We start from the raw sequence: 13,061 nt of genomic DNA on the forward strand, positions 1-13,061 counted from the left end.
GTTAAAATTTTATATTGATAAGAAGTCATAATCTATCTGGTATAGGAGAATAACAGCTCTTTTGGAATGTGGGTTTCTCCCAAACTCCCAAAATGTGACTGTTGTAATAATTGGGATGAATATGAGTAAGTGTGCATATGTGAACAGTATAAAAGGGAAAAATGGTTAAGTGTTCAGTTTAATTTCCATGCTGAAAAGAAACATAGAAAAGAATGTTAAACAAAATGTTTTGGCTATGTAGCCTTCATCAGGTGTGTCACAATTGATTAACTCAGTCAGGTTTGTTCCTACCTTATGCGTTATGCTACTCAGATAATGTAATATAGGGGTTTTGCAGGTGGTGGGGGGGCAGGTGTAAAAAGGGACCCTGAAAATGGCAGGTATGTTAAAGCTATTGGCATGTCAGAAGAAGTCTGAAAAGATACAAATGTAAATTTAACATCTAGTAAATAGCCAAAGAATAGGTAAAGCTTATTTTGGAAATACAGCAATATATTTAAGGTAGCATTTTCTTTATAAAAATAAAAAATCTGAAAAGTATTTTCTACTTAATATTTTCAGACTGAACAATGCTCCAGTCAAAGACTTTTCCAAAGATGTTGGCACCAGAACTACAATCAGAATGAGTTATCCCGAAGGATCCCCCAAAATATGGGATGATTTTGATCCTGATGTATTGTTTGTTGCTGTCATTTACAAAAGAGTTGACTTTAACTGGCTTAAAGCAATGGTAACAAAAGAACAATTGGTGAGTACTTTTTATAAGCAGAATATCTTTTCATGGTACTTTCATCAGGTTGGCTTTGTTTGTAGATTGTTTTCAGCTTTGTACCTGTTCTTCTAGCCAAATTATAGCATCCCTCCCCTTGCATGTAGCATTTTTTTCAGCAGTAAGCATTTGGTGTTTAGTAAAACATAAGAGAAAGACCTTGGTAGGGTGTCAAAAAACAGTACATAGGAATTTGACAAGTGATAGAAAACAATTCAATCCAACAAGCTCCTGTGGTTAGCTAGTGTTCCAAGTAATTGTTCCAAGATCTTCTTATCCAGATACATTTTAAGGGTTGTCAGTGTTTGTGTCAACTACATAACTTGGTAGTTTGTTCCAGATTTCCACAACTCACATGACAAGGAGATTCCTGGCTCCTGTCTTAAAGGAATACTCAACCCAAAAGTGATAATCTTTTTAATCCTTTCCTTATCCCCCATGTTGTTTGTACAGTAGTTATCAAGAATAATTTTTAATCTCATACTTTCATGGTGAATGGAGATAACAATGCTTCTGATACAGAGCACTTAAGTGGAGGACAACAGTTGAGAATGTTGAACAAGAGCAAACAGTATAAAAACATTCTTGGAAAAATTCCAGAATACTTTTGTCACATTATCCACATGTCAGTCATCCAGTTGTATGCTCATAACATCCTAAACACGTGTTTTGTTTGCTACAATATTATTAAATAAATACTTAAATAAAATTAGAGTAGTGCACGAAATTGAAGCATGTTCAATCAAATTCTTAATCAATGAAGGGGACGGGTTTCTTTGATTCAAAAACTTAAATGCAAGCAACATGAGGTACGTAGCAGATAAAATATATATATATGCAGTAATCACTCCTCGATCGTGGGGGTTGCGTTCCAGAACCCCCCGCGAAAGGTGAAAATCCGCGAAGTAAAAACCATATGGTTATATGGTTATTTTTATATATTTTAAGCCCTTATAAACTCTCCCACACTATTATAAACATTTCCTGTACAATTATACAGCATAAACCCTTTGTATCCTCTTGGATATTAGGTAAGATTCGTTGAAATGATGTATGTAAACACACTGTTTATATACAGTAAAACCTATATATTATTTTAAAGATATCAAGCGTCTCCAATATCACATATGTTACAGCCATTACGACAGACAGGCCACCAGCAATAAATACGTACAATGCAAGAAAAATTGTATGCAGTAAAATGTGTGTACAGTGACACTAAACTATGTACATGTAATAAGTACTGTAAGTTGAAAATTAATTATGGTTACTCACCAACAATGACACGACGACTTGTCCGATAACGACAAGTTTAACTTTACTGCACAAGAAAGGAGAGCTTACAGCTCTTCTAAAGGAGCCTCTTCAGGCGACTGTATAGCACCGCCGTTGTTCTTCTTCCAGCAGTCTTCAATCCAAATCCCTAAAGCAGATTCCATCCAGACTACCGCCTTATTACATCCACTTACAACTCGGTTTGCGCCCTGGTTAAAGGATACTGTGGCCGTAGATCTTATATGCTTTTCCTCCTTTTTAAATAAAAAGAATCATGGACTCATTGATGCCGTAATGGCGTCCTACAGCAGTGTAGCTGTTCCCTGCCTTCAACATATCCAAAACTTTTACATTTTCGGCAATTGTTAGCATCTTCAGTTTGCACTTGGGCTCGGCCCCTGAAGCAGTAGCAGGAGCAGATCGTTTTGGAGCCATAACAAAGGGCTTGACTATGCACAAAGATAAACAAAAAAGAGCACAAAAGTTAACTCTTTACACAGCGAAACACGTTGATGCTGAATGAGCGAGACGAGACTTCCTGGTTAATGCAGTGGAATCGAATTCGGTGCTCCGTCACTGAGCCAATCAGCACACAGGAACTTAACTGCGTGCTCTGATTGGGTAGCTTCTCAGCCATCCCCCAATAGCGTCCCTTGTATGAAATCAACTGGGCAAACCAACTGAAGATGCATGTACCAGAAGTAAAAAGACCCATTGTCTGCAGAAACCCGCGAAGCAGCGCAAAATCCGCATTATATATTTAAATATGCTTACATATAAAATCCGTGATAGAGTGAAGCCGCGAAAGTCGAAGCGCGATACAGCGAGGGATTACTGTGTGTGTATGTATATATATATATATATATATATATATATATATATATATATATATATATATATATATATACACACACATAAAGGGTGATTCAAAATTATGTTAACATTTGAATGGCAGAAACAATTTATTCACAAAACATACTTAATATGTACAAGATTATTTGCAGGAATGTGGCACATAAATTGTCCACAAAAATTGTATATAAATATATACATAGCAGTACCATTAGTGCTAACATAAATTTGACTCACCCTGTATATATATAATTTTTTGTGGAACATTCCTTTAAATACACATTCCCTTAATTTCTGCTAGTTTCCTTGAATACATTGTTTGCTATTTAGTTGAAAAAATACTGTTGGATTCATTTTATCAGTATCCTTAACCGTTCAGGGGTAACTGGGCGACAGACAACTCGGCGAAAGACAATTCGGCGAAATGACAACTCGGCGACATCCTTTACCAGTTAGGTAATAATTAGGTTTAAAGGGATTTTTTAATGATATTTAAATGACAACGTAGGGCCCCGGAAAATCCACAGAATCACCTACTTTATGAGAGTTCCAATACGTTGAGAGTAAAGATATTCCTTAAACCGTACTCGCAGGTCACCTTTTGTATTCTAAATAACTTTATCATATGATTACAATCAATACAATTTATATAAAGGATTGCCAATTTTGGTTGCAGAAGATAATGTAAGATAGAGTTTGTTCCATCTGCAGAATAAAGTTCGTTCGTCAGTTATATCAATTTATTTTCAACATTTTAAATCATGTTGTCATTTAAATATAATTAAAAAATCTCTTTGAACCCAACTATTACCTAACTGGTAAAGGATGTCGAGTTGTATTTCGCCAAGTTGTTTCTTCGCTGAATTGTCTTTCGCTGAGTTGTCTTTTCATGATCATCTTTTTTCTTTTTCCCATCCATGTTAAAACTATAAAAGAGAATACATTTATAAATAATTATGAAATTATTAAAATCACGAGAACTCCGTACTAGCAAATATGTGAATAAGTGAATACGCACCTTTACATATAAATTTATGCAATTACAAACTGAGTATTACACTGCACCACTGCAAGTATTTTTATGGACAATTAACCGTAACAACTTGTAACGAACTTCCAGATTCAATTTAAAGAGTAGTCACAGCACCAGAGCTACCTACCATGCCGCAAATTGACACTGTCTATTGAGGCCAAACAAGTATGAAGAAATACTGCGCAGTATACAATTACGATTCAGTATTAAATAAAGTTGTGAATAATATAAACTGCCACATACTTGGGGATGGGCGGCACGGTGGCACAGTGGGTAGCGCTGCTGCCTCGCAGTTGGGACACCTGGGGACCTGGGTTCGATTCCCGGGTCCTCCCTGCGTGGAGTTTGCATGTTCTCCCCGTGTCTGCGTGGGTTTCCTCCGGGCACTCCGGTTTCCTCCCACAGTCCAAAGACATGCAGGTTAGGTGGATTGGCAATTCTAAATTGGCCCTAGTGTGTGCTTGGTGTATGAGTGTGTTTGTGTGTGTCTTGCGGTGGGTTGGCACCCTGCCCAGGATTGGTTCCCTGCCTTGTGCCCTGTGTTGGCTGGGATTGGCTCCAGCAGACCCCCGTGACCCTGTGTTCGGATTCAGCGGGTTGGAAAATGGATGGATGGATGGATACTTGGGGATTAATGCACCCCTGGACGCCAAATACTTTTTTGCTGCACTTTTTAAGTAAACGTCACAATTCACAAAGAAAAAGTGAAATTTTAATGGAACACATTTTTTTCATGCAAAGAGCATCACAGTTACTGCAACACTGATCATTTTACACACTGCCAATGAACTGTAAAAACTATTTAAAAAAAACTACTGGATCAATATGTACAAGGTGCGACTGACGCCATTGATGAAATTAATTAAATCATCGAGCCACTGGACTTGAAGTGGCTGCATACAAGCACACAGAGGTAAATGCTGATGCTTGCAGGCTAGTAAAGTGCAGCAGCTGAATCCCCTGAATCCCAGGGACAGTGATGCTGCAGTGCTGCAGGGGGTGGCAGTGGTCATGAGCTGGCTGCTCAACATATGTATGGCACAGACTGATCCGCTCTGGCTTGCTGGCAAATTGCACTGGGAACCGACTTTAGCCGGTTGAGGCGTTCAATGAATGTATGTTGCCGAATATACTCGGCTCCAACGTGCTGGCAAATTGCATTGGGAACTGACTATAACCAGTTTTGGCGGTTTAAGGATTAACATAATACGGCATATCACTATATTTTGAACATGATTTTAATTAATGCATTTGAAATCTATCAACACCCTGTGTTTTTTTTGCAGATTCTTATTGGAAAATTAGTCCATATGGCACTTGCAGATTGTACAATACCTTGAAATATGCAAGTGCATTCAAAATTGAATGATTTTCTGCCTGAGAAATCAGACATTCTTATCAGCCCTGAAAATCCCAATCCTGGAACCTGCTTTACAGTTGAAGCATATCATTGATTCATTGCTGTATCCTAGTGTCTATATAAACACAGGGAATTCCCGTCTCCGTATTACATCTTGCCTGAAGAAGGGGCCTGAGTGGCCTCAGAAGCATATTGTAATCTTTTAAGATAGCCAATAAAAAGTGTCATTTTGCTTGACTTCTCATTACATCCATAATTGCTAATGTAACTGTATTAATTTGTAATACTCCAAATTTGTTTAAAAAAAAAAAAGTATGAAAAGGCAGAGCAAGTCTGGCATGTAGGAGCTTAGTTTATTTGCTAATCAGCAAAAAAGAGATAAAGGAAGTTTTTTTAATTAAGGCTGGAAGTGTGCCAAATTTGTTTGCAGCTTTATTTATCCAAACATTTAGTTGATTCAGCTATGAGGACACATCCCATCCAGAAATGTCATGAGGATGACTCATTACCAGCCTATTTTTTTTCAAAGCAATATTGGGGTAATTAATCATTTTAGCAGTAAATACTTTTTGAAAACATTGATTACTTCCTAATAAAATTAAGACTGCAGTTGGCAGCATTCACAAGCTATGGGGTCATTCATCCAGTCATCTATTTTTATGAACTAGATTTCATCCAGTACTTGTGCTGTTTTACTTGAGTTGCTTACATACTATGGCTGCATGGTTTGCTTTTTATTCTTTGAAAATGTAAGGAATGCGGTGGTCAGAGCAGACAGCCAGTATTGCCAGTAATGCTCCTGGGGAAAAAGAAAAGAAAAAAAACCCACCTTGTGTTCTGCTCTGTATATACATATGTATGTGTATGTGTGTATATATATATATATATATATATATCCATTATCCAACCCGCTATATCCTAACTACAGGGTCACGGGGGTCAGCTGGATCCAATCCCAGCCAACACAGGGCGCAAGGCAGGAAACAAACCCCGGGCAGGGTGCCAGCCCACCACAGGGCGCGCACACACACACCCACACACCAAGCACACACTAGGGACAATTTAGAATCGCCAATGCACCTAACCTGCATGTCTTTGGACTGTGGGAGGAAACCAGAGTACCCGGCAGAAACCCACGCAAACATGGGGAGAACATGCAAACTCCATGCAGGGAGGACCTGGGAATCGAACTGCGAGGCAGCAGTGCTATATACAATACACTATATATATATATATATATATATATATATATATATATATATATATATATATATATATATAGTGTAATTACAAGATGTCTAAGAAAATGTTTCAGTTTCCAATGCACTTCAATAACAAAACATTATTTTTGTCACTTGACAACATCACCTGTTTAACTCCACTTTGAGCAACACTGACTTAAGCTGTCTACTCATGTAGAGCTATTTCCAAATAGCTTTTACTCAAGAAGGCTAAAAAATAAAACACAAAATAAAGAGCAAGTTTGGTGACACATTTTTTACTTTCCTCCACCAGTTAGCAGGCAGTAAGGACAGTCCTATCAAGCTGTTAACAGTTAAAGTATTTTAGTTCCACTTCCTATTCCTAAATCTATGACGTGCTGAAAACTATTAAGATGAATACTGTGGGAACATGGGTCTCTAAGACAGAATTTTCAAGGTTTGGTAGTATACTCACTAATCATACCACCGGAGAGCGGTGACGTGTTATATGTTAATTGGCTCATGCATGTAAGAATTCCTTAATGACCCTTTAAATCTGTACTTCATTCTAAATTCGCATTCAACTAGAACCAGCCGACAGAAAATCTCGTAAGTTTAGCATTGTCCAAGCATTGTTATGGCTAACTCACATGTGAACAACTGAAGAAAGTATGTTGTTTATGCTTTTGTTAGATAACTAGCTGGCAGCTGTGCATAGGTAAAGGCAAGCTAAGTAAATCTCTGGTGCGATGAGCTAGTCAGAACATGAGGTCATACACAATAAGGAAATTGACAAAAGTTATGCATTTTGTCCTGTCATTGGATAATATTAAACTGTTAATAGTGTTCCTTGCCAAAAACCTACATCAGAGTTTTGAGTAAGACTATATGTGTATATGCTTTATTAATGATACTTTATAACTATACTTGTAAGCTGTTTACAGAAAATGTAAGTCTAAATACATGAATATCATAGCACTTTTGAATTCAATTTTATTTAATTAAATATATATGTGTGTGTGTGTGTGTGTGTATGTATGTATATATATATATATATATATATATATATATATATATTATATATATATATATATGTGTATGTATGGATGTATGTATGTATATGTGTATATGTATTATGAATGTATGTATATGTGTATATGTATTATGAATGTATGTATATGTGTATATATCTATATATGTATTATGTATGTATATGTATATACAGTGCATCCGGAAAGTATTCACAGCACATCACTTTTTCCACATTTTGTTATGTTACAGCCTTATTCCAAAATGGATTAAATTAATTTTTTTCCTCAGAATTCTACACACAACACCCCATAATGACAATGTGAAAAAAGTTTACTTAAGGTTTTTGCAAATTTATTAAAAATAAAAAAATTGAGAAAGCACATGTATATAAGTATTCACAGCCTTTGCCATGAAGCTCAAAATTGAGTTCCGGTGCATCCTGTTTCCCCTGATCATCGTTGAGATGTTTCTGCAGCTTAATTGGAGTCCACCTGTGGTAAATTCAGTTGATTGGACATGATTTGGAAAGGCACACACCTGTCTATATAAGGTCCCACAGTTGACAGTTCATGTCAGAGCACAAACCAAGCATGAAGTCAAAGGAATTGTCTCAAGGCACAAATCTGGGGAAGGTTACAGAAAAATTTCTGCTGCTTTGAAGGTCCCAATGAGCACAGTGGCCTCCATCATCCGTAAGTGGAAGAAGTGCGTAACCACCAGGACTCTTCCTAGAACTGGCCAGCCATCTAAACTGAGCGATCGGGGGAGAAGGGCCTTAGTCAGGTAGGTGACTAAGAACCCGATGGTCACTCTGTCAGAGCTCCAGAGGTCCTCTGTGGAGAGAGGAGAAACTTCCAGAAGGACAACCATCTCTGCAGCAATCCACCAATCAGGCCTGTATGGTAGAGTGGCCAGACGGAAGCCACTCCTTAGTTAAAGGCACATGGCAGCCCGCCTGGAGTTTGCCAAAAGGCACCTGAAGGACTCTCAGACCATGAGAAAGAAAATTCTCTGGTCTGATGAGACAAAGATTGAACTCTTTGGTGTGAATGCCAGGTGTCACGTTTGGAGGAAACCAGGCACTGCTCATCACCAGGCCAATACCATCCCTACAGTGAAGCATGGTGGTGGCAGCATCATGCTGTGGGGATGTTTTTCAGCAGCAGGGACTGGGAGACTAGTCTGGATAAAAGGAAAGATGACTGCAGGATTGTACAGAAACATCCTGGATGAAAACCTGCTCCAGAGCGCACTTGACCTCAGACTGGGGCGACGGTTCATCATTCAGCAGGACAATGACCCTAAGCACACAGCCAAGATATCAAAGGAGTGGCTTCAGGACAACTCTGTGAATGTCCTTGAGTGGCCCAGCCAGAGCCCAGACTTGAATCCGATTGAACGTCTCTGGAGAGATCTTAAAATGGCTGTGCACCGACGCTTCCCATCCAACCTGATGGAGCTTGAGAGGTGCTGCACAGAGGAATGGGCGAAACTGGCCAAGGATAGGTGTGCCAAGCTTGTGGCATCATATTCAAAAAGACTTGAGACTGTAATTGCTGCCAAAGGTGCATTGACAAAGTATTGAGCAAAGGCTGTGAATACTTATGTACATGTGATTTTTCAGTTTTTTTTATTTTTAATAAATTTGCAAAACTCTCAAGTAAACTTTTTTCACGTTGTCATTATGGGGTGTTGTGTGTAGAATTCTGAGGAAAAAAAATGAATTTAATCCATTTTGGAATAAGGCTGTAACATAACAAAATGTGGAAAAAATGATGCGCTGTGAATACTTTCCGGATGCACTGTATGTATATATATATATATATATATATATATATATAATATATACATACATACATTATGTATGTATGTATGTATGTATGTATACATATAAATAATGTAACAGATTATGGAGAAACTTTTTTTGTTAATCTGTAAAACTGAAAACAACAACATTAAAATACGTGTATTTCAGCCCTTCTAATGTAACATGCATAAACGCCAAACTGTAGTCTTTGCAACTGTGCTAACTGTAGTGTACAAAATCTGCCTAGGTGATAGAGGCTGTGCATCATTACTTCCTTTTAAAGAATAATAAAGTTTATAACCAAATAATCTGCACAGCAATGGATGATATACTTCATATTTAGTTAGACAAAACGTTTTCAAATCATTCCAATGAAGTACTTTTATAATGCACATCCTGAGAACAAACTGGTTTTTTACATAGCAAAGGAAGCTTTACTTGCAGTAGCAATAGTTATTTGAAACAAATGAAGCTGCTGTTGTTGTTGCAAGTCTTTGTACTTTAGGGGCAGATTGAACAGTCTTCTAACAAGCAGAAGTCAGTACAGTTAAATTCTTAACAGTTTAATAAATCAGACCAAGGTAATATTCAGAAGGTTCTCATGAATGCTATTGTCCAGAACAAGCCTAAGTCATTTCCTTGTCTTCATGATGATCAGAAATGGTGGTGTAATCCATATTACTAACCGAGAATGCTAAACCGGATGATGGACGCAGGCACATCCGGCAATGGGCCGTAGCTGCAAAAAGACGTACTGCGCAGGCGCAAAAAGAGTCCGCAAGAGTCGGCTGAGGAGCCGAGAAAGGCGGACAAAAGAGGGCGAGAGAGGCGGATGAGGGGCCGCGAGAGGCGGACAAGACCACAGAAAAAAGGAGTGAGCACAGGAAAAATGGAGAAATGAGGAAACGCAGGCAAAGCACGAAACACATTGCACACGAGACTAAACCCAAAAAAAAAAAAAAAAAAAAAAAAAAAAAATGAGGCTCGCGCACAACAGCAAGGCACCCCCCCCCCCCTACAGGCACCGGACGGGACACACACCAAGAGGGGGATTCAACAAGCCCATGGAACACAAAAAAAAGAACACAAAACCACCCCACAGACCCTACAAGCAAGGGACGGGACACGCACAAACAGGGGGATTCAACAAGACACAGGAACACAAAAAGAAAGAAGATGCTCGCGCGACAACAATCCTCAACCCCCCCCCCCCCCCCCCCCACACACACACACACATCCATAAGAAGTGACACCCAAAGCCACATATTCTAAAGTGAACATCAACACCTTCACACTAGACAGCATAGGTGTCAGCATTGGTGGATCTCCTTACAATAAAGCACTATTAACCGTTCAACTGCAGAAAAGGAAACATATTAACAGTGACTGCGATCCTCCTTATTACTTATCCATATTTCGCATGCTGAGAAAGAAACAAGTCATGAATACACGGTCACGGGTACAAAACGAAAAGGAAAGGATAACAGGAACAAACACACGAACACGAAAGAAACAACAAAATAGACGGCTATGCAGCATAGGTGGATCTCATTACAATAAGGCACTATTAACCGTTCAACCGCAGAAAAGGCTCCATATTAACAGTGAGTGCAATACTCCTTATTACTTATCCATATTTCTAAAAGAAAAAATGACTCGACTCCAAAAACGCAAAGCTCAACTAAAGCTTCTAACTAACGATGTACCTAAAAGTAAAAACTTTATGAACTGCATTAGATCCTACAATAGTTCATTTAATATGCACAAATCTACATCCTAGATCCACATGACGCAAACTATCAATCAAAGTGCTGCATCGCAACAGGCACGGATTCAAAACGAAACACCTCCCGTCTCGGACATACGTTAATGGCAGCGAAGGCTACAACGGGCTTCTCACACAGCACAGGCAAATCGATTACAGCTCCAAAACAACACGTCCCAAATACTACACATGCAACAACGCGCCTCTCAAACGGCACAAGCAAAACATACACCAGGAAAATTCATTCGGATTAATGAATGTCATTTGCAATCATTGTCATTCAGTTCACTTCCCTGAAGAAACAACTGGCAATACAAGTTATACATTTACACGTTGTTGTCAAAAGGGTCAAATTACACTGCCTTCTTTACATTCATATACTGAATATCTACAGAAGCTTATAACTGACGATGTACCTGAAAGTGAAATCTTTATCAACTACATTAGATCCTACAAATCGGAATCCACTATGAACATTAACGGTGGCACTGCACGTGACATCCGTCTTGAAAAAATGTTGTTTATTGATGAATGTTCAATGGCATGAACAAACGTTTATGAATAATAATATTCGATTTGGAGGAAAGGTACTTTTATGAGGAGGAGATTTTAGACAGTGATTAGCTATTCTTCCAGATGCCATGCACTCAGCTATTGTTCAGTGCACCTTAAAATACGCAGACAATTGGCATTGCTTTCAAAAGATACAGTTAGTAAAAAAGATACGATGTCCAGAACCAGATCATAACAATTGCTTATTACAACTGAGAGATGGTACACTCACCAATACAGATGGACTTCAGCCACATATTATTACAATTCCTCAAGCTTTTATCTGCGACGACTTAGTTACAGAGAGATTTGGAACAGCAATCTCATTAGACCAAATGCCCCTTTTAACACGACGCACTATATTATGTCCAAAAAATATTAATGTGAAAAACATAAATACCCAAGTCATTCCATTACTTCCTGGAAAGACACAACTCTTTCTAAGCTCTGACAAACTTGACTCTGATCACAACAATAACCATCTTAAATGACCTTACAAGTTCTGAGCTGGAATTACCTTTTACACTTAAACGGCGTGTACAAAGAAATTTTCAAATAAACCTTTACACTGTGCCACACACTTTATTGTTTGCTTTCTATTTGCATCATCTACACTGTCACACTATTCTATATCTCATTCATACATCACGCTCTTTGTCATTCCCAACACCAGGGGTTGGCGAGCGAAGCGAGCAGGGGGCGGAGCCCCCTAGTATCTCAGAAATGAATTGGAAGGCAGCAATGCATACAATACACTGTAGGTCCATATGCGCAAAGAATTAATTCATTCAACTTAAAATCACATTTATTTTGTTTAAAAGTGTCCAAAATGTATCCTTGGCAAGATCCAACCTGTGAACTTTGCAGTCTAGCTCCATACTGACTAAGCCAAATATTTTGAAGTGCACCAAATTTACATAATTTTGGACAAAACTCTTTGAATGTCTACCAGATAGTCTAGGTGTCATAATCACTCCCAACCCATTAACAGCTGTGTTTAGTGTACTCCCTCATGGGATTAAAGTGAAGAAGGACAAATGTCTGTAGTTGCTTATACCATACTACTAGCACGTAGACTTGTGTTGTTCAACTGGAAGAACCCCAATCCTCCTTTTTTATGTCAACGTTTAACTGATGTCCTATTCTATTTGAAATTGGAAACAATCTAATTCTTGCTTTGAGGATCTGTTCAAAATGTTTTTAAAATATGGCAAGATCTAATCAATAAAAATTTAGAATAAGTATTTGTCAGGTCAGACATTCTCCCTTTTTTGTTGCTTTTAAAGCTTTGCCTTTGCTGATGGCTCTCCTTTTTTTCTGTCGGGTGGGAGTTGAATTCTGTCTTGTTAAGTTCAATTTGATTGTATGGAATGTTATTTTGCTCAAGTAAAATTAAAAAAAAAAGATAATAAAT

The 13,061-nt window shown here is 38.2% G+C and overlaps 1 protein-coding gene across 1 annotated transcript in view; it reads left to right on the plus strand.

Moving 5' to 3' along the window:
- The window catches only part of st3gal5 (ST3 beta-galactoside alpha-2,3-sialyltransferase 5), an 87,369-nt gene that overhangs the window by 63,853 nt on the left and 10,455 nt on the right, over positions 1-13,061 (plus strand). The window contains exon 6 of the mRNA XM_028801581.2: positions 562-748. Coding sequence (XP_028657414.1) covers positions 562-748 — 187 coding nt within the window. The remainder of the gene's footprint in view (positions 1-561; positions 749-13,061) is intronic.

This window comes from Erpetoichthys calabaricus, chromosome 5 (assembly GCF_900747795.2).
Source record: "Erpetoichthys calabaricus chromosome 5, fErpCal1.3, whole genome shotgun sequence".
Taxonomy (NCBI): Eukaryota; Metazoa; Chordata; class Cladistia; order Polypteriformes; family Polypteridae; genus Erpetoichthys; species Erpetoichthys calabaricus.